Genomic DNA, 24,139 nt, shown 5'->3' on the forward strand with positions numbered 1-24,139 from the left:
GTAAACAAACAACTCCGGGAAGCTATAAGAGAACTCAGATCAGAAATAATCTCCCACGTAAAACAAGAAATAATAAATGTAATGAAAGAAATGCTGAACACATCTAAAGACATAGTTAAAAAGAATAGAGAAACACCTCAAAAAGCTGGAAACCTTGAATGAACAATATAAGGTGCAAACAATGCATGAAACAGATTAAAAAAGATATCCAGGAAATCAAAAGTTCCACTGAAAATTTGTAAAACTACTTTAATGAAAGTGAAGATAGACTTTCAGACCTCAAAGACAAGATTGTAACTAGTGAATAGGAAAGATCTTTTAAAAATAACAAGGAATGAGCAAATAATTCAACAGCTGCAAGACGATGCAAAGAAAAACACCAACAAAGATTGATAAATTAAAAAGGTGACAACACAAATGATATAAAAAGACTTTACAGAATAGTCAAAAATTTCCCTAACATGGCAATGGAAACTGACATACAGATAAGTGAAGCATACAGAACTCAGATAGCCATAACCAAAATAATACACTCAGACATCTAATAATCAACATTCCAGAAATTCAACATAAGAACAAAATATTAAAAGCTGTTTGAGAGAAGACACAGATCACCGATAAAGGAAAGCACATCAGAATATCAGCAGACTTCTCAACACAAACAATGAAGTCAAGCAGAACATGGAGTCAACTGTTTCATATCCTAAAGGAAAACAATATCCAACCCAGACTGATATACCCTGCAAAACTGTCCTTTAAAATTGATGGAGACACTTCCACAACATACAACAGCTGAAGAACTTCTAGACCACCAAAGAATGCTAAAAGATACTCCAGACAGACACAGGAAAGAACCACTAAAGAAGGCAAAAATTTAAACAGAGGGGAAAGGTAAAGAACCAACAGCAGAAACATAACATGACAAAAATAAACCAATATATACCAGTTATAACCACTAAAGTAAATGGCCTCAATTCACCTATTAAAAGAAACAGACTGGCAGAATGGATCAAGAAATGACATCCAACCATATGCTGTATACAGGAATCCCATCTTAACCAAAAGGAAAGTCATAGACGAAAAGTCAAAGGATAGAAAACAATACTGTCTACAACAGAACACCCCCCTCCAAAAAAGGATAACTATTCTGTTTGCAGACAATGTAAGCTTCAAACCAACCACGATCCAAAGAGATAAAGAAGATCACTACCTACTAGGTAGGGGGAAACTTCAAGAAGAGATAATAATCTTAAATATATATGCACCAAATCTGGGAGCACCCAGCTACACTAAACAAATATTAACAGAAATGAAAAATAAAATAAGCCATAATACAATTATAACAGGAGACCTTAACACCCCATTGACACAAAAAAACAAATCAACTAGACAGAAAATCAGCAAAAAAAAAAAAAAACAAACAGAACTGAATCATCTGTGAACAAATGGACTTAGTGGATGTATACAGAGTGTTCCAACCCAACATCAGAATATACATTCTTCTCAGCAGCACAGGGGACATTCTTTAAAATAGGCCATATAGTAGCCCAGAATACATGTTTAACTAAATGCAAAAGAACTGAAATTATCTCATGGATGTTATCTGATCATAATACCTTGAAACTGGAGATTAATAAAACACTCCACAAAACACATGGAAAACTCCAAGGTTTGCAAAAACTCCACAAACATATGGAAATTAAATAATATGCTGCTGAGCAACCAGTGAGTCACAGAGAATTAAACTGTATCTACAAGCAAATGAGAATATAAATACAACTTAACAGAACATGTAGGATGCAATGAAAGCTGTCCTCAGAGGAAAATTTATCGCAGTGAAGTCCCACATCAGGAAAACAGAACAAATACAAATAAACAACCTGATGCTACACCTCAAACATCTAGAAAAAGAAGAACAAGTCAACTCCAAAGCCATAAGAAGGGAGGAAATTATAAAGATCAGAGCAGAAATCAACACAATAGAGACTAAGAAAACAGCACAAAGAATCAATGAATCAAAGAGTTGGTTCTTTGAAAGAATAAAATTGATAAGATCCTAGCCAACCTTATTTAAAAAGGAAAGATAAAACTCAAATTTATGCAGTAAGGAATGAAAAGGGTGATATCACTAAAGGCCTTGTAGAAATACAGAAGATCATCAATACCTACTTCAAGAACCTCTACTCTCATAGGTCTGATAACACAGAAGAAATAGACAAGATTCCTAGAAACATAAATTACAAAGCTGGATCAAGAAGTAGTAAAACTGCTGAATAACCCAATTTCAATCAATGAAACTGAAAATATAATTAAAACCTTATCAACAAATCCAAGCCCAGGTCCCAACAGATTCACTGTAGAATTCTACAAAAAATTCAAGGAACACTTAACGCCAACACTCCTCATACTCATCAATGACATTAAATGGAAAGCAATTCTTCTTAACTCATTCCTGGAAGCAATTATCACTCTGACACCAAAACAAAAGAAAGACCCAATCAAAAAACAGCACAATGGGGCTGGGGATTTAGCTCAGCGGCGTAAGCACCTGCCTTGCAAGCAGGCAGTCGTGAGTTCGATCCCTAGTACCGATAAAAAAAAAAAAAAAAAAAAAAAAACAGCACAAAGGGCCAATCTCCCTAGTGAACATAGATGCAAAAATTCTCAATAAAATACTGGCAAATAGAATGCAGCACATCATCAAGAAGATTGTACACCATGACCAAGTGGGGTTGATCCCAGTAATGCAGGGGTAGTTCAACATACATAAATCAATAAATGTAATCCACCATATCAACAGAGCCAAAAATAAGAATCACATGATCACTTCTATAGATGCAGAAAAAGCTTTTGATTAAGGTACAACATTCACTCATAAGAACCCTATAGAAAATCAGGATAGTCTTACCTCAACATGATAAAAATCATGTATGACAAACCTATAGCCAGCATCATATTAAATGGTCAAAAATGGCAAATAAATACATGAAAAAATGTTCAGTATCATTGGTCTTTCGAGAAATATAAATTAAAATCACACTGAGATTCCATTTCACTCCAGAATGAATGGTCTGATCAAGAAAACCAACAACAAATGCTGGAGAGGCTATGAGGAAAAAGAACACTTCTGCATTATTGGTGGGAGTGTAGAAGGGTACAACCACTGTGGAGGTCAGTCTGGAGATTTCTCAAAAAGCTGGGATTAGAAGTCCCATTTGACCCAGCTATTCTACTTCTGGGCATATTCCCAGAACTGAAAATACCCACAGTGATATATGTGCACCCATGTTTATAACAGCACAGTTTGTAATAACCAGATCTTGGAAACAACCTAAATGCCCATCAAGTGAGAAATGGATAAAAAAAAATGTAGTACTTTTACACAATGGAGTACTACTCAGATAAAAGAATGATGACATTGAGATTTTTATATGTAAAAGGATACAACTGGAGATTATACTCGTAAGTGAAATAAATCAAACTCACATGTGTAAATACCACATTGTCTTCCTAGTATAAGACATGCTGAGAGTACATAAGATAAAAAATCCTCAATAAATACTGTGAGAGGGTAAGAATCTGCTCAAATGGGAAAAAAATAATAACTCAAGGAAAAGGAGAAAAAAAAGGAAGGAAACAGAAAAAATATCAATTTGTATAAACACACTTAAGATAGCTAAGATGATTGTGCTACAAATGCTATTAGTTGTTGAACAAAACAGTTAACATTCATAGGACTGTATCAATTTTGCATGTTTTGTCTGGAGATCTAAGGAACTCTTTAAAAAGGATTGTGGATCAGTCATCATTGCTGGCATTGAAAGAAAAAGCGAGGCAGATGTACCAGCATGTCTAATAGCTTGCTGGGATTTATGCCAGTTATTTAGCATGAGCTTCAGGTGTCTCTTCAGTGACTTGGAGATGACACCAACCGACCCTGAACGATGGTGAAGTACTATGAATATTGTCTGACACACAAGAAAGACAAGATATTGCTGCCATTGGCCTCATCCACATGGAAAACTTTCACTTCCTAGGTCACCAGCAGTGATGACTGATGTTTTAAAAAGCAGACTTCCATTTATATTTGAAATAAAATTACTGAAAACTATTTTTAAAGCACTTTGAGTTGAAGTACTTCTTCAAGAGTGTGAAAGGCATAGACAGTATCTTTTTCCCTAACATTTTATAGCAATTTAGGTAGAAATGACATAAAAATAACTATATTTTAATATAAATAATTCAGTGACACATACTACATCCACAATGCTATGAAGTTCCAAAACAATCCCATCACCACAAAAGAAAACCTCACCCCCACTAAGCAACTGCCCTCTTTTTCTTTCCCTAGGCCACGGCAATCAGCAACCTATATGCTACGTCCATTAACTTACCTATTCAGCCTATTTTACATCATCAAAATACAATGTGACATTTTGCGTCTAGCTTCTTTCACGTGGTATATTTTTGAGATTCATCCATGTTGTAGCATGCATGTATCAAACTTTTATTATTTTCATGCCTGAATAACACTCCATCAGAAATATAACAATTTGTTTATTCACTCAACCACAGATGAACATTTAAGCTGTTAGAAACTTATGGCTGTTGCGAACAGTGCTATGATGAACATGAACAAAAGTGGGTGGGTCTCTGTTTTAAATATATTTAACTACGTGAGAAACTGCCAAAATGGTTTCCACAGATACATTCCCACAAGAAAAGTATAAGAATTCCAACTTCTCTAGATCCTTCCAACACTTGTTGATTCACAATTTTTTTAATGATAGCCAACCTATATGTAGTATGTAGAAACATCGCACTGGGGTTTCAGTGTAAATTTGCCTATGAACTAACGATATTACTTCAGCATTTCACGTGCTTGTTAGCCATTTCTCTATCTTCTTTGGAGAAATGTCCACTCAGATTCTTTTGCTCATTTTAAGTTATACTCTCTTTTTGTTGTTGAATTTTAAGAGAATTTAACATATTTGGGATACTGGACACTTATCAGATATAATTTCTAAATGCTTCCGCTTATTCTGTTAAGTCACCTTTTCACTTTTTAGATGATGTCTTTAAATGCACAAAACACCCATTTTCGTTTATCTGGAATGTTTTACCATACACAGAATTCTTTTTTTTTTAATTTAGAGAAAAAAAGCAAAGTAGAAAAAAGGGTGGAAATAATACAGAATTTCGTAAAAAACTAAGAAATCACTAGTTTATAAATTACATATTGTTATCCTAGAAGTAGTTTTTCAAGTTACAAAATGAAAGCATAAAAAGTGGACAATCAAACAATGACAGTACAAACTATTCCATTTGCTAAACTAACGAAACTTAGTAGTATGCTTATCTATCTTACACACCTAAGCATGCATACATTTGCATCCTTCAGAGCACTTTCCTTCCCTTTCATTATCACCATATCCATTACGCATTTTGGATCTTATTACTCTTTCAGTTTTTATTATTTTTTATATTAGAGAGACAATGTGGAATTCTTCATCTTTTTTTTTCTTTTTCTAATTGCTTTTAAAACATAGTCCAATTCCCTTCAGACCTTTATGGTTTCTGTGATCTTACTGAATACACTTTATGTGGCTAATCACTGCTTTCTAACTGCTTTCAGTATGTTCTCTTGGTTTTTTAAGTTTAAACTGTCTGATTATGTGTCTCAGTACAAAAATCTATTTATCCTTGGCTCACTGCACTTCCTGAAAACATCCATTTGTGTCTAGTCAATATTCCTTCCTTATTCTCTGCCCATCATGGGATTGCCATGATGTATATGTTGGTATATTTTATAGGGTTCCACAGGTCTATGAAGAGCTGTTTGTTTTTCTTCATTTGTTCTGCTCCTCAATCTGGACATTTCAACTAACCTAGGCTCAAAAGTACTCATTTTTCAGCCTGCTTAAATAACTAAAATCTCCAAAAGGTTTTTATCATTTATTGTTTTTTTTTTTTTTTTTAGTTCTAGAAGTCATTTGAGTTCTTTACACAATTTCTATACCTTTACTGGTATCTTCTACCTCATGGCTTCTTTTAGCTGCTTGAGCATACGTTAAGATGTAGCTGGGTCTATCCATTGATTTTTCAAAGAGGTATAGTAACGTGTATGTTCTTCGGTACATGTGGTCTCTTAAGACTGTCCTCCATTAGTATACAGTTTTTAACAGTGTATTTAATTATATAGAATAGGTTTCATTGTGGTACCATCATATATGCATATCAAACACTTTTACTATATACACTCTCTTTTAATAATTCTTCAACCTCATCAATTTCCTGTACTTTGTCTCCCTTCTACTTTCTTGTCCTTCCTCCCCTAAATTCCATTCAGCCAGTGTTTTGACAAAGACTAGGGGGTGGGGGCTTCAAGATTGGCTCTGTACTCCAGCCTTCCTCAGGACCTAACAAACAGCTGACAGTGTTTATAGCTCTGCCTTAGCTTTCATTTTCCATTTGTACTGAATGCAGAGATTCACCAGAGGTGAAAAAACTCAGGTCTTTTCTCCAGCTCTCAGCCTACATGTGGCTCTCAAAACTCCCAAGGATACACAGGAAATTCTGATGCTCAAATTTGCCAAAAATATTTTCTCTCCAGCTTTTTCTCTTGGGACTTTACATGCTAGTGGAGGACTCAACTCTAAATTTTTGTCCCAAGCTTCCGTAGTTGTTCCACAACCTGGGGACTCAGTTAAATAACTGATGCTGCTTTTCTGCTTTCCTGTCCTGACCTCCAAGTTAGGTAAACAAGAGAGCTGTACTGTGAACTGTTTAGAGAAACAAAACATCATCCTTATTTAAGTAGGTTCTCCTCTGAAAAGACTTTGACTGCTATCTTCAAGATTGCTAGAAAGGGACTAAAGCAAGAGCAAGCCCTTAGAGAAAAAAGGAAAAGCACAGCTTTCTGGTTGCCTTTTCCTGGACTCAGCAGTCACACAGGTATTACAAATCTGTCTGTGTTACAGAGTTCTAAGAAAGCTGGTTCTCATACTGCTTTTTGTTATTGTTGTTTTTCTCCAGATGGATGGGCATGTGCAGCTGCCTATCCTGCTTTTTATACTGACATCATCATCCTACTTGTCCAGTGTACAAAGAATGCACCAGAAGCCCATCTCTACCCAGTTCAAACATCTCTGATAAAACCATTTTTGAAAGAAGCTAAGATATATACTATGCACTTAAAAAGACAGTGCAAAGTTACATTTAACCATTTATAAATTATTTTCTCCAAAACTAAAGCTTATCTTTTTTTCTAAGAGTTACCTTTTCTCTACCATGCCAATATTTTAAGCATCAAAGCTTTTTAATAATTTTTCAATTCAATTAAGTCTTTTAAACAAATGGTACTGGACATCTTAATGTTCATGGAGAAAAGTACTGTGGGAAAATGAATCAGACACCTAAATGTAAAGAGCTAAAACTATAAAACTCCTACAAAACAAACAGAAACTATAAACAACTTAAGATGGCAATTGTTTCCTTGACACAACACCAAAAATACAAGCAGCATTAATAACAAATATACATATACAAATATGTTTAAAAGGGGGGGGGGAATACAGCCCACAGAATAGGAGAAAATATCTGCAATCATAAAACATTTAAACCAGGATATCTGAAGAACTCTTTATAACTCAGCACCTAATAGAAAAGAAGCCCATTTTAAAAAGTGGGTGAAAGATCTGAATAGACAATCCGTCTGAACAAGACATAGGAATGGTCAATAAACATAAGAAAAGACATTTACTGGCTATTACAGAAACGCAAATTAAACCCACAAGATACTACTTCATACCCTCAACAATCCAAAAGTAATAGGTACACTAAAAAAGGCAGACAGTAAGAAGTGTTTGTGAGGATGTAGTAGAACTGGAATCTTCATGCACTGCTGATGAGACTGTGTAATATGACAGCCAATCAGGAAAATCAGTAGTTCTTCAAAATGTTATAGTTATCTTCTAATATAGCACTTATACTCCCAGAAATATATCCAAGAAAAATGAAAACAATGCTCATGCAAAAGTTTATACACAAATTTTGCAGCAGCATCAACCAATTGTCCATCCAAATAAATAAGTAAAATAAGATACATCATACGGCAGAACGTAATTTATCAACAAAAAGTATTGATCTTACTACCACATGGATGAACCCTAAAAATATGCGAAACAAAGGAAGTCAGCAAGAAATGATCACATGTATTATGATTCTAGTTGTAACTCAGAGTAGGTTAAACAATAAATACACAAAATACAGTAGTGTTTCTCAGGCGTGAGTGGAAAGCACCAAATATCAAAGAACTGAACATTTTAAGTGAATGAATTTTATATGTGGTGTACAGTTCAATAAGCTATTAAAATGAACAATTCTAAAGAGATTATTTTAGGTTTATAATCCATCATACATGTTCACATACATTAAGAAGATACAAAATCCACTGTGAAATTCATCTTTCAACAGACTTTTGGTTTCTTGTACAAGGCGTAGTACCTTGAGTTTGGTTTCCATTCCCATTTAGTGTTTCAGTGTCTCCCTTAACGCCAATGCATGGTTATTTTCTGTTGTCACAGTGACTACCTGTAATAACTTACTCCATTCATTTGCTAAGATACTGCTTTATTTTTTCTATTAATGAACTGAAAAATCAGATAAACAAGGTCTTTAAGAATGTAAGCTGGAAACCAAGCAACCGGCTCACCTCCCTGGTATGCGGCCATGAGCCTACTGGCAAGCAGGCTAACAATCATACATTCAATTCCGCCCTGCCCCTCTTAGCAAATGGGAGCCAGAGATCTCAGCATCTCTTAGGAGGCTGACCATATGCAATACAGCAAATAAGGGGGATTTCCTTCTACCATCTCTTTGAAGGCAGATATTTTTATCACTGTTTTGCTTTGTTCTGATTAATGGTATTTCTCTATTTAATATTGTTTTGATAAATTCTATAAAGTTCTATATTTCATTTGATTTTGCTATACCTGATTGAAAGAACAACTACTGTGAAGATAGAGATATACTATGGTACCTACTACAGTTATCCTGGTAACCTGCTGTGAAGTTCTATACCAATTTCACAACACTGTCTCAACTGGCTTTGTTCTGTCTTGTTCTGTTGTACTTCACTACCTTCAAAATAATAAAAAAATTTTAAGAAAAAATAATTTAAACTAAACAAACGTTAAATTTTTGAACAAAGAAAGCAGCAATGTGATGTAACCATTATCTTATTAAAATCATAACACTTACTTCAGGTCCTCAAAGCCCTTTTATTAATGATAACTAACACCATGGGGTAGATGTCTGACCTTTATAAATATGTTAAAAACATAATACTAAAACAGATTTTAGACAAAGTGATATACATCACAGAACATGGATACATGTAACTTGGGTTTCACATGTGTCTATGTACAATAATACAGTATATTATATAATTTTAGTATCTGTATATGTATTTACATACACATTTATATGTAATATAAAAATATAAACACATATAAATCATATACACACATCCAAGTATCTAGAAAATGGATAAATATCTACCCTGGAATTGCATGCATTATATACTGCAAGAAAACTGGATGGCATGTATAATCATATAAAGCTATTTTCAAGAACGAAAATTAGGGTATGTTTTCCTTTATTATTATTTGTTAACTCTAAAATAATGATTGAATTACACAAATGCTAGGTAGTATTAAAAACATCTTGCTAACCTCTTACGGTAAGTTTGCTATATAGTTGTGAATTCACTTCTTTATCTCGCTGAAAACGCCGAAATTCATCAATGGCTTCACGTGTAATAGTAACTGCCAAAACAAATCCCTATGAAACAAAATAAAATAAGGTATTTTACAAAACAGAACTTTACCAAATAGTCATGGGAAAATTACTTAGCTTTATTTTTTCCTTCAATTTATATTACTCTCTAAAACATAAAATGAAACACAAAAAGAAACAATGAAACACTACAAAAGAAACTAACACACAGTAAGAGTTACAACCTTTAAAATGACCAAGAAAAAAATTTAATTCCTATCACATGTACTTCAAACATTTAAAAATACTTATAACCTAAAGAAAAAAGTTACACTCTTGAGAAAACTTGTGAATTATATTTGGAACACTCAGGCATTGAAATATGACTGACTTAAAATCTTAAAGAGTTTCAGTTTTTAAATCTTTCTGATAGAATTAAAGGATTTAGCACACAAAATATACCCTGGTATGGTACACTGATTTTTTTTTTTTTGTCTTTTTTGTTTTTATCGGTACCAGGGATTGAACTCACAACTGCCTGCTTGCAAGGCAGCGCTTATGCCGCTGAGCTAAATCCCCAGCCCCTATGGTACACTGATTAATTTTCTTACACAGTGAGTTCTACAAACTGCATTGGCGAGTACAGGTACATTCATAGTATATCTTCACCTGGCTTTTTAATAAAAAATCTAAATATATTAATTAGCTGCTATAAAACTTCTACCAATTTGTAACCTATCTGAAACCTGTTACTCTACTGACATGTGAACAATGATTACTTCTTTTAAAGGATACATACATATTTCCTGACATGCTACAAAGATATTCAAGCCAATCTCCCCATGATTAAACAAAGCAACTTCTTCCATAAGCTTCTCATTATAGTCCTTTTTTTCTGTATAATTAAAATTACACAGAAAAAAATTAAGTGGGTCCTGAAACAATGTTTCCTATAAGTATTGAAACAGCACTCTTCCCTAACACTCTTTTTGAAACCATTTGTAGAGGCTGCAATTTACAAATATCAGAAAACAGTTTCTCTTCTCATTAAAGTTCGACCTGACATCTCACCTTTCTTTACTCACAAGTCCATGCACTTGTTCTCCATAATTACCAGTATCTCTGGATTGCTTAATTCTCTTTACTAAGCTGCCCCTTGGCTCTAACCACCTAAATACACCAAGTTTTCACCTCCCTGTACCATGGAAACTTTTCCACATCCTAATACCCTTCAATTTCTTTTCACCACAGTTCAACTCAAAATGCCCTCAAACAAAGTCTGCTTTTCAATACTGTGTGCATTAGCCTATTTCCTTTTTCCTCTCCACTCATTCAGCTTCCTAAATAACACCTTGCTAGCTGCTCCAATGCCTGTGCATTTTTTCCAGTCACCCAATGCACCTTTTAATTCACCCAATTCTCCATGTACTCTTCTGCCATCACCTATGAGTAATACCGACGTCCTCCTTCCTCCAACCACTGTGTTAAATACATCTCTCCACTTGACCACCACTCTAAGAAAAGGAAGCAGGACTAAGGCCCTGCCCCACTGAGACAGTGTCCCCTCCCCCAGCTCATTCCCCTCAAAACAATCCTATAGAGGAAAGCAAAGCTTTTAACAGCTCCCTAGGCTCTTTGCAAATTATACTGTGCCTCCTACCCAAACAGAAGAGTGAACAGATCTCTATCCTGTCTCCATTCAAAGCTTCTTTACCCTCCAATACCAGGGAACTATGAGCAATCGCCTAACACACAATGATGTGTCTCACTGCATCTTTGCCAGTGTTTCCAGCATACACTAAAAGCCCTACTTTAAGAACAGTCCTAAAGCCACTCAGACTCAATGATAAGAAGCCATGAACAACTGTTATCCATTATGCACTATAGTCTCCCAAATGTAAACACTGACAAGCAGAATCTGACCCTCACCTACACCTAGCATTCAGTTTATTCTTCTTTAAAATAATGGCTCTGCTGATATATAATTCACATATCATGAACTTAATCCTATGAAAGTACATAATCTACTGTTTTTCAGTATCTTCACAGAATTGTGCAATCATCACCATTTAATTTTTAGAAAACTATCATCACAAACTCATTAGCAGTCACCTCTCTTTTCTACCTCCTGTTCCCAATCCTTAGCAAAAGCTAATCTATTTCTGTCTCTATGGATTTGCTTATTTTGGGTGACAAGGTAACTCTCTCTCTAATATTTTGAGGAAGTGCCAAGCTGTTCTCCAAAATGTTCTCCACTTTATAATCCAGGCAGCAAAGAATGAGGATTCTAATTTCACAACATCCTTACCCACGCTTGCTACTTCTTACCTTTTTAACTACAACAAGCCTATAATGTATGAAATACTACCTTATGGTTTTAATTTGCACTTTCCTAGTGACAATGATGAAACCATCTTTTTATGTGCTTAAAGGCCACTGGGGTATCTTTTGGGAGTAAATATTCAAATACTTCATTGATTTTTTTTTAATTATCTTTTAGTATTTTAGCTCTAAGACTTACTTATTCTGAATACAAATGCCCTCCTAGATAAGTAATTTACACATATAATCTTGGGGGGGAAAAGAACAAGAAGTTACCAAGAAGCAAGCCCTCCATGCAAATCAGTGCCATGTGTGGGCTGCTGGGGGGGACAGCCAGATCCCACCCCCTTCCAGCACACAGGCTGGGAAACAAGAAGAGCCAATCTCCCCACCCAGAGCCCCCAGTGTGAGCGACCTTGCGGTATTGCAAGTCTAGGGCTGGTGGTCTGATCCATCTATTCAGAAGATAACAGTATGCAATATGGTACCTATGGGGGATCTCCTTCTGAAGGTGGTAGCCACTGTTAATTCCCTATTATCTTGTTTTGAAGTCCTGTGTCATTTTCATTGTTTTGTTGGGTTAGGTTTCATTTTGTTTTGTTTTGTTTGATTTTGTTATACCAATGGTACAGGCAGCTGTTTCACAGACAGCAAGATATATTATGGTAACCATTTTTGATTTACTATTATCTTGTTTTGAAGACCTTTATTGCATTCACTGTTTTGTTTTTATTGGTTCTAGTCTTTTCTGTTTTGATTTTTTACCACGTCTGAAGGTATCTGCAGCTACTTTGAAGACAAGAAGCATTGTGGTAACTACTGCTGATTTCATACTGTTTTGAAGTCTTGTGTCACTTACACTGGTTTGTTTTGATTGGCTTTATTCTGTTTTACTTTGCTTGGTTTTATTCTCTCATTCTGGGGTATCCTTTTACTTCTTCATGGAGTCTTGCTACAAAAAAGATTTTAAAATCTTGATAAAATCCAATGTACATATTTTTTCTTTGTCTTTCGGTATTCCAGGTCACAAGAGTTCCTGCTGTGTGTTCTTTGGGGAGTTTTATACTTCTAGCTCTTACGTTTACTACTATGATCCATTTTTTGTATTCTGTATGAAGAAGGGTTCAATCTGGTTCTTTCACAGCTCTTGGAACATCTTTCCTTAAAAAGACTATTCTTTCTCCATCCACTTGCATTAGTGCACTTGTCAGAAATTGATTTGTCATAAATATAAAGGCTTATTTTGGGGCTCTCAATTATACTTCTCTGTTTTGTAAATCTATCTTTTTCACATCAGTACCACTCTGTTTTCAGTTATGAAATGGGTCTGCCAACTTTGATCTACTGTTACCAGAGTGTACTGGCTACACTGTATCATTTGCATTTTTATATCAATTTTAGAGTCTGCTTGTCAAGTTCTGAAAAAAAAGCCAACCTGATACTGCTTGGATGGAAATCTACAGATCAACCTGGAGAATGCTGTCATCACAGTAACACTAAGTTTTGAACAGGGGATGACTTTCCATATATTTAAATTTCATTAATTTTTTTCAAAAATGTTTTGTAATTTTCAGTATGTGATCTCACACTTCAGCTGAATTTATTTCCAAGTATTTTTCTTTTTGATGCTATTATAAGTGGAATTACTATCCTAATTTCATTTTCAGATGGCTATTGCTAATGTTTTTAAACAAATGATTTTTTTGTATATTTATATTGTATCTCGTAACCTTAATTCACTTTTAGATCCATTTTTATATGGATTTCTAAGGTTTTCCAAATATAATATGATGCTATCAGTGAATATAGCTAGCTTTTCTTCCTGTCAATATAAACAGTTTTTATTTCATTTTTTACCCAACTGCTGTTTTCTCCCTGCTGTCAACCCAACATTAAACAGAAGTAACAGGGGCAAAAATCCTCGTTTCTGATTTTAGGGGCAAAGCATTCTGTCTTTTACCATTAGGAATGGTGTTAATTATATGAAGTATAGCTAGAGATTTAGCTTAGCGGCATACGCACTTGCCTGGCAAGCGTGAGATCATGAGTGTGATCCCTAGTACAAAAAAAAAAAATTTATATATATATATATATATATATATATATATATATGAAGTACACTTTAGAACAAAAGAGATTCTATGTTTCAATCATATATTTCCCTAAAATAGTGAAAAAATATACCATAGGGAATTACAGTCAACTTTTCCAAGCCTGAAAATTTGTCATTACAAAATTTATCATTACAAATCAATGAGAAATCAAACCAGTTATCAAGGAATGTACAAGTCAGAGACAAAAAAACCCACGAGTATAAATTCATTACTAGCACTAGAATTAGCAGAGAAAAGGAAAGAAAGAGAGAGGGAAAGAAAAGGAGAAAAAAAGACAGGCAGACATTCAGTGAGCATGAAACCAGGGCCTAAAACCTTCAGCTGTCAGGCCTACCATCTGAAGACATATGCTGTTATCTTCTGTGACAACAGCTTCTACAATGTGTAGGGTTACTACTAAGCCTGTGTGGCATCCACTGTACTAGCAGCATTTACATGGCAGAAAAGAGAAGAGATTTGAGAATTTTGAAATACAAAATTCATCTCTGAAAGAGTGGATCTATTTTGTAGTTTCTTGAAAATCAGAGATACCTACAATTCCTAAAGTTTACAAGGACAATGAGGAGTATTTTGCAGTCATGTGCCTTTACAGCAATTCACAGAAATACCTAGCACAGATAAGAGAAAACCAATTTTTGAGATATTGAGCGTGATGGTGTGGTAATTGAAAACATTAGAAATCACTCTGGAGTCAGGATATTGACAGGTATTATGAAAAGCTTGCAGTATCTCTGTATAGCTCATCTCTTCTACCACACCATATGGTATTCAACTAGGTATAATTATTTCAAAAGAGCTTCCTTTTGAACTAAATAACGGTTGTTTAGAGTTCCATAAAAATATCGTGCCAAGTACCCTGGGATTTATTGATTCAGGAGTTTAATTCCTCATAGAAAAACCAGGAAGAGATTAATCCAATTCTCCATTTTTAATGAGACCTACAAAGCAAAAATTCCTCTGATGATTTTGTTTCTGCATTAAAAAAGAAACAGTTGAGCTAGGGAATTAGCTCAGCAGCATAAGTGCCTGCCTGGCAAGCACAAGGTTGTGAGTTCAATCCCCAGTACAAAAAAAGAAGAGAAATGATCTGCATCTTAGGTTTAAAATGTGAAAAAATTAAGAGTTGATCTTTTTTAAGGTTGAACAACATGTGAATGCTACAAGTCCTGGAAATAAATGAAATGTACAAGTCTCAGTGGCTTGTGGGGCATTATATGCAACTAAAGGAAGTATGAAAAAAACAATAGAAGATTATGAACTTTCATTAGAAAACTGTTGTACTCCCAGAGAAGAAAACATCTTTACCAGACACCTAAAGAAAGAGGAGAGCGTTAGAAGAAGAGACATTTTTAAATGCTGAAAATTACTATTAGAAAGCTGTGATTTTATATGAGGCTTTTAAAGATGAAAAGAAACTTCACAAACATGCAGAAATCTTTGGAGTTAAGAGAAAAACAAGTTTAAAAAAAGGAGAAAAGCAGGAAAATAAATTAGAAACAAGAAATGTTAGGTGAGCTCTTAAAAGAGAAAAAAAGGCTAAAGAAGAAAAGAAAATCATCTTCTTCCTCTTCAAGTGTTTCTTCTGATAATGAATAGGTTTCTTCTTCCTCATTCTATTCTTCTCCAGGCACAGAAGACATAAGGAGTTTAAGAGGAATCTTCTGGAACTTTCACAAGGTATTCATCTACAGCATCCTCAAATCAGGTAGAACAGAAAGATAAATGCTACCCAATTCCAACTAATACTTCAGCATCTTTTCTTAACCAAAAGACAAGCTAAATTGCAGTATCAAAAGACAGACAGAAAAGAGAAAGACGTCTCCCTTTGTCTTCACTGAAACAGCACATTATTTTGGAAGTAGGTCTGAAGAGCCTAGAGATCTTTATAATAGCGATAAAACCCAGACAGGTAGTAGCAAAACATAAAAGCCACATAAATCAGAAAGACATTTTTCCAGTAGAAGAAATGTCTCAGATTCCTTCTGTAAGAATTCAGAGAACAATATAAAAATGTATGGTCATAGGAAATCTGGAAAAGACAGAAGGAGCTCCAACAAGGCTGGATCACGTGAGAAGTGATCACTTTGAAGAAGCTCAGAGGAGATTCACTGAGAAAGAAAGCATTGTGCAGAGGGGCAGGGCTTGCACCATGAAGTGGAATATTAATAGGAAGATGATAAATGGAGACCTAACCAATGCACAGTTAAAAAGGGAAAGCAGCACTCTTACAGCTCACCCTTAACCCTAAGGTGAGTAGCCACGTTAAAGCATGTCAAATAGCCTTATGGGACTGACCTGTTCTGCAAATATCTGACTCAGTGGAGACTTTGCATACATCAGTTGCGCACCACATCACCACCACTCTCCACACTCCCACACATTGTGTACAGTTGCATTGATGCAGTATTTTCTCCAGTGCTTAGAAAGGTAGGAGAAGCCCCCTCCAGGCCATGATCAGCAGGATAAACACAAAGGGCATCCTAGTGGATGCCATTCAAAGTCAGCTCTGCTCCTACTACTACTTCTGCCCAAGTTCAGCAAGTCATTGGCATGTGCGCAAACCCTCCTGGCACCCCCTTGTAAACCTGATTGCCTGTGACAGGCAAGTGTGTCCAGTTCACTTGGCATCCATCCTATGAGGCTGCTTGCCCATAGGGTGGCAAAAAAAATGTAGCTATTTGGCCAACAGCCATCCTGTAAACCCACTTGCCCACAGTGTCACAGGCAGGCATCTAAGACAACACCACTGTGTGCCTTCCTACCCATGGAGTTACAAACAAGTATTCCCAACCCATCAGCCTGCTTGTCCAATGAGATGCAGGTAAGCATGCCCTGATCACCCAGCAACCAGCCCTGAGAGTCTACTTGTCAGCTGAGTCACAGGTAAGTGCACCAAATCTGCCAGTACCTGCCCTAAGAGCCTGCTCGCCCACTGAGCCATAGGTGTGCTTGCCTAGCCTGTGGGCACCTGCCCTGTGAGCTGCCTGCTTGGTGAGTAATGGTCACCTGTACCTGCTCACAAGCCAAGTCAGTTTTGCTCCCACCCTCCACACCAGAACACCATGCAAGTCACTGGAGCACAGGCCTTTCTGTGCAGACCACATGCGGCCACCTGCAATCAGACTACAACAAAGACAAGATTTTTTGGCTTTAAGGCACAGTGGTCATGAAGGAATTGTACTTACGCTCATTCTCTTTTTGGAGTGCTGGAGTCAGTTCTCACAGGAATTGTTTTTCATTGTTAGTAGTTTTTCTACGAGGGGTGTTTTTGTTTTTTGGGTTTTTTTGCTTTGATTTAGCTATTTTCTCTCTTCTTACTTCCCTATTCCTTTTAATTCTAGCATCTGTAGCAATATTACTTGCTTGCTTCTTTCACTTTTCAAGTGCTTCATTGCAAGTTTTTTTTCCTACATTTCACTCTCCCTCAGACATTCTCATCTTATCTCTTATTAACTTTGTCCTACTTATAGACAGTCCTTATTTAGGGACCAAATTCACTAAATGAGGGTACTAAATAAGGAACTGTATATAATATATATTAAAATTTCAGAACAAATCAATGGTCAAATAAATGGTCAAAGGAAAACTCCAACTTGATAACTTTGTTTTTATTTGAGTAATTCTTAAATGCAGTACAGTAATTAGAACATAAGATTACTGTACAACATTCAGCAAAATTATAATACTATAAAAAACATTGTATAGTACATCAGCAAACATTATAGTACTGTATAAACAAAGTATATACATTTACAAAAAAGAAATTGAAGCTCTATACACAAATTGTACACAATTTTAAAGTGGCAGGTCATAAGTCTGAGTAGTACTCCTTGGTGATAAGTAGCAATGTCATTAAGTTGGTGGTTGGTTAAATAAAGACTGTTTATATTCTATTCATTCTGCTCCATGGCATTTTTCCTAGTCCCTTGTTTTTACTTGCCTCTTCTCTAGCTGATACATGCACAAATAAATCAACAGATTCTGACAACCTTGTAGCACTCCTTAATCCCTAATTACACTTCCCTCCTCCACATCCCCGCCCTAACTCCACAAATATTAAAATCCTCCATTACTCCTTCACTCCATCCACACAAGACCTCTAATAGAATGTGACCTCAAATTTATCTTTTTATTACCTATTATTTTACTATCTGCAGCTCGTCTTCCTGACTTATACTCCTCTTTCACCCAGCCCCCTATGTTTGCCTCTCCCTTCTCCTTCAATGTGGCAGATTAACCACTAAATAACAAACAGCAGAGGCTGGAAATATTATTGACAATGGAAAAGACTGTAAATCCAAGGTTTAACATGTTCACAACAATACTCATGTCTCATGGCCCTGATTTGAATTCCACTGTCTGATGTTAAATAGCTAAGCAACAGTGATTCAAGTTGCCAGCTGGGCAGTCATGCATGTGGTTCATGCCACCAAGAACATGTTAACTCATATAAGTGAGGTTCAACAAGATCCATAGACATTCTTATAACCAATAATAATTCTGTTCTCATAATATAATTGGTTCAAACCATTTTCATTAAATAGCAAAAGGGGTGAACAGTATCTGTGGACAAATGAAGTTGTAATATACTGATGGCAGGAAGAATCCAACTGTCTTGGTTACTCTTTTCTTGTTGCTGAGACAAAATACTTGAAGCCCAAAATGAAAGAAGGAAAAGTTTATTTAGCTTACAGTTTTTGGAGGTTTCAGTCCATACTCAACTGGCTTCAAGGCAGGATGGTGTGGCTAAGGGGCAGTGGGTTAATGGTGGCCACAAGGCACATGAATGAAAAGGGCAAAAAAGCTGAAGGCCTGCCTCCTTCCCTCCGTTATATTGGATGCCAGCTCCCAGGCCTTGGGTAGGTGCAGCACTCACACTGCCAATCTCAGCACTGGACAATGAACCAATCACAAACACTGTACTCAGCCACTTTCCAAAGGCTGAACCTCCCATAGCCACAGGCTTTGGGGGGACATTTAAACATAAACCATAAAACCAACTAAAAAGATCTTCATATTAACCTATATTCTGTCAATGCTCAGCACAAAAATATAAAGAATACGTATCATATACATATATATACATATACATAAAGAATACATATCATATACATATATCACATACATACATACACGCAAGAACATGGAAGAAAAGGCAACAAAAAGCCCCCAAGGTCTCTCAACTCTCCCAAGGCAGAACTATAGAGCACTAGTAGAGAGGAAAGCAAACACTAGGAGTACAGCTTTGCAAAGTGTTAAGAAAGAGATTAAGAAACTGAGCAAGTTCAAAGAGGACATAACCAAAAGTTCTCAGAATTATCATACAAAACAATTAATGTGGATATGAGAGGAACAAATAAAAACTTGGAAGAGCTGAATAAAATGGTTCAAAACATGAATGATAAATTCATTTAAGATACACACTTCAGGGGCTGGGGATTTAGTTCAGTGGCAAAAGTGCCTGCCTTGCAAGCAGGCAGTTATGAGTTCGATCCCTGGTACGATAAAAAAAAAAAAAAAAAGATACACACTTCAAAAAAGGTAGAGACAAAAATATCAGGTATTAAAAAATGTATAGAATCCATAAATTGCAGAAATGACCACTCTGAAAACAGAGTTTGTGAAATCAAGGTCAAAATGCCAAATTGTAATGAATTAATGAGAGAAGCCTTACACATGGTAAGAAAAAAAAATTCAACCAACAGCTGCCAGACACTAGTAAAACTAACCAAAGAATAAATGGAACTAGACACTAGAAGGCAGCACACAAAGAATAATGAATTTGTTCAGGAAATCATAACAGAAAATACCCAAGTATGAGGAAAGAATTCAACACATAAGGTAAGCAAGGGTTATAGAACCCCAAACAACTATGAAGAAAAAAAGAAGCTCCTTGTGACATATTTTAATTAAAATGCCAGAAGTCCAACAAAAGAATAGAATTTCAAAGGCTGTCAGTGAAAAGCCAAAAAAAAAAAAAAAAAAAAAAAAACACATAGAAAGGTGAACCCATTAGAATTATAGCAGACATATTAATACAAACTATAAAGGCCAGAAGAGCCTAAAAGTATTTCATGCCCTAAAAGCAAATAACTTCCAACCCCAATTAATATAGCCAGCAAAACTTTCTTTGAAAATAGAAAAATAAGAACTCTGCAGGAAAAAGAACTTAAGAGATTTATAAATACCAAACCAGCACTCCAAAAAGCAATCAAAAATATCCTAGACCAGTGGTAGTGAACTTGTGGCACGTGTGCCGCAGCTAGCTGTCTACTATATCACTGAAAGCTCTGAGAGGCTCACCATCACTGTGCTAGACAACAAAACCAGAAATCCAGATGGAAGGATACAGACAGCAAGGCAAATAGATAGGCAAAAAAAACAAAAAACAAAAAACAAAGGAGTCATCAACAGAGTAAGAACACAATGACAGGAATTAATGGCTCTCAGGAAAAATTCTCCATATTAATGACTCAAGTCTCCAATTAAAAGACATGATTAGTGGACTGGGTCAAAAAAGAATCCAAACTGGGCGTGGTGGCACACACTCAAGCATAATCCAAGCATTTGGGTGACTGAGGAAAGATTCTTGCAAATTAGAGACCAGCCCGGGCTACAAAGTGAGCTCAAGGATAGCCTGATCCTTTCAAAAAGACCGGGGGTGGGGGGGTGGGGGGATGGGGGTTGGGGGTGTGGTGAACCCCACAGTCTACTCTATTCAACAAACTCATCTAATCCAGAAACAGTCACAGAATAAAAATCAAAGAATGCAAAGCAATATTTCATGTACCACAACACCAAAAAATAACAGGAGTACAATTTTACTCGCAAAGTAAACTTCAAGGTAAAACTGATCAGAAGGTTACTATATATTAGTTAAGGAATAATCTATCAAATACTGTTGTACCTATCTTCATAAAATAAATATGGCTAGACCATAAAATACTAATATATTCATAGTAGAGAACCTTAATATACCACTTTGGCAAAGAGATCAACTAAATAAAGAAACTAATAAAGAAATATCAGAGCTCAACTATAACAAGTATAACCTTAAACACATGGACCTAGAAGTTACTTACAGTGTTCCACCCTACAAGTACACATTCTACATTATAAATTTTGATAGAAGCATCACAATCTGCTTTATTTCTGACTATAGCAGCAGCTTTACCCCAAAGAATTGTTCTGAAAGCTAAAGAATATGAATTTTCAGTTTACTCTTATATAGCAAAACATAAATTAGAGCAAAAGCTAACAAGTAATACTGCTTGTAACAGAAGAGAACAGAAGTAACAGAAGTAACAGAAAGTAACTTCTGTAACAGAAGTAACAAAAAGAAAAATTATTAATTTAATTAGAAAGCAAAGGGGATAAGTTTCAAGTAACTTTTTTTAAATTAGTGGACAACAGACAAAATTTTATAACCGCTAGCTATAAGATGACTGCATCCTTTATGACAAGATCTGGAAATGTGAACTAATATCTTTCTCTTAAATGATCTTACAACAAGCAAGGAAAAGAAAGATGTTATAAATATATATATGTAAAAGCTCATACATGTATGAAGATCTTATGTTATTATATGCCTTGAACATTCAGAGCTAACATATAGAAAGACCAAGAACACAAGGGTTTATGAAGAAACCCCTGTTAAAAAATACTTTCTTTCAGTTTCCGTTCAAGTTCTTTTTTGGTTATTTGGGTTTTATTTGCTTGCTTGCTTTTTGTTTTTGTGTTTGTTTTTAAAGACAGGCTCACACTACATACTTCATATTAATCTTAAACTATGTAACCTAGCCTGGCCTCCAGATCCACAGCATGAGAATCTCTCTGCTTCAGCTTCCCAAGTGCTGGGATTACAAGTATGCAATACCACTCATGGCTAAACAAGTTTCTTTAGAATTATTCCACATTTAAAGGTTCTTTTACATTTTCCTATATTAACATAGAGATCTATAAAAAATGCCTGGCTTATTTTTCCTAAACATGATGCTTAAGATTACACAGTACTGCATGCAACATGTATAGAGGATAAGCACAGTTTAAAATAATTCAGTTATTTGTTTTTAAATAATTTTATCAAAAATAATAATGGACAGTCTTAGTGATCAATTGTTATTTCTATAGGATAAATTCCTCAAATAAACATGTTGAGTCTATTTTCAAAGTCTTTAATATATAGTAACCACCTTTCAAAAGGGAGATACTAACATATTTCTCTTGACAGTTGATGAGTGCTATAGTGTTACATTTTCACCCATACTCAGCAATATATTTCAGTCTCACTATATTCAACTCTCTATTAATTTTGTATTTTACTCCACGTAAAATTACTTTTATTACTCAAATTATCCCACTCAGAAATGTTTGTGGACCAGAGTTACAAAGCTAGGTCAGCATGGCTTTATTAGTGACAGGCACTGTACTGGTCATGTGTCAAGGTCTGTCCTCCACCCAGCTAACCTGCTTTAGTAGTAAGGAATCTTGAGTTGGGGGAAGGGCTTGCACAAGCCAGCAAAATCAATTCAAAAGCAGACTATTCAATTCCGAAGGCCACATGGGGGGATGGGGGAGAGTGTCTGTGGTCTGCATTCTTCTTCCACAGAAGGAATCCTTGCACCCACTTTATACCCTGCTCTGATCATCTACCCAAAAAGAAACAACTAAAAAGGAAGTAACACATTTTCTATTGTCTATTTAAGAAATTGTAGAAAACTATCAACAAACAGCATAAAAAATTAAGAATATGCTTAAAATGAAAATGATAAATATCATTTACCTTTTAAAAACTATACAATGAATTATCAATCAGAAATTGTCTGTATTGCAGTCAAATACTTAGAACTTTCACCACGGATGGAAGTGTCTGGAGAGTAACTAAACAAGCCACAATTCCCAGCACCATTCACAATCACTCCTTAGCACAGAAGGAAGGAAGACAGGCAGACAGACCTGCAACCCTTAAGGCAAGTTCTGAATGCCCAAATAGGACACTTGTAACTTCTCTGGCTGAGGGGACCTACAGATGCCAGCAGCTCTCAGGTATTACAATGCCTTACACTACCTACAAGGCTCAAAAGGATTAAGTCATAGAATTTGGTGAAATCTTTTGACAGAATTCGATGGTACACAACAACGTCATGTCTAAAAATCTGGTCAATTTACTATATCTCTTCACCATCTCAACTCTTAAAACTGTATTTAAACATTGAATAATTAAGCTTAATTTTAAAAGTTCTTTCTTTTACCAGAGGAGCCCAGTAGGTGTAGAGGTAGCCTATTTTCAATGCAGGTACAAACTGTGAGCAGGATACTACCAAAAAATAGAGATTCAGAAAAAACTTGAATTGTTCATATAAAACCTAAAAAAAAAAAAAAAAAGAGAGAGAATTACAGAATTCCTTCAAGTAAAGACTTTAATACCTCAATTATATAAATACATTCAGCAAAATATATAACAACACCTCCTTTAAACAATGAAAAAGATCTTATGCATGGTAACTTAATTGACATTGGCTTTCCAAGGCTATCTCAAATACAAAGAAATTATTCTTAAGATGAACCAAAAACATTTTAGAAGATAATAAAGCCTTTCTACCTCAATTAAAGTATCCTTCCCTAAGAAGATTTGTTTCCTTATATAAAATTTTTAGTTTTGCACAACCTATAAACCTTTACATGTACATTAAGCAAATGACAACATAACCTTCCCAATATTAGCAAGTTAGCAAGTCCCAGAATATACAAATATGTATTTTTATGCCAACTCAGAAACTCTTACAATGGAAAAGTCATACCAATCTTATGCTTATGAATGGTAAAAATTTAAAAAGACAGCCATGCTTTTTACCATCAGCACCTTGACTTTATAAAGATTGAATGAATAAGCCAAACATGTACTGGTGCGACTATCTAAGATAATC

The 24,139-nt window shown here is 35.4% G+C and overlaps 1 protein-coding gene across 6 annotated transcripts in view; it reads right to left on the bottom strand.

Annotated features, from left to right (window-relative positions):
- Atp9b (ATPase phospholipid transporting 9B (putative)) overlaps positions 1-24,139 on the bottom strand; it is a 351,973-nt gene that overhangs the window by 294,054 nt on the left and 33,780 nt on the right. For 5 of the 6 annotated variants that reach the window (XM_063231400.1, XM_003463321.5, XM_003463322.5 and 2 more), the window contains 2 exons: positions 23,465-23,578; positions 9,735-9,843 (listed from right to left, as the gene is read on the bottom strand). In XM_063231400.1, the coding sequence (XP_063087470.1) occupies positions 9,735-9,843; positions 23,465-23,578 (223 nt within the window). The remainder of the gene's footprint in view (positions 1-9,734; positions 9,844-23,464; positions 23,579-24,139) is intronic. The other variant, XM_063231403.1, reaches the window with a different exon arrangement.

The sequence above is a fragment of the Cavia porcellus genome, unplaced genomic scaffold, assembly GCF_034190915.1.
Source record: "Cavia porcellus strain 051 isolate PalLab524CR breed Dunkin Hartley unplaced genomic scaffold, mCavPor4.1 scaffold_20, whole genome shotgun sequence".
NCBI classification, from domain to species: Eukaryota; Metazoa; Chordata; class Mammalia; order Rodentia; family Caviidae; genus Cavia; species Cavia porcellus.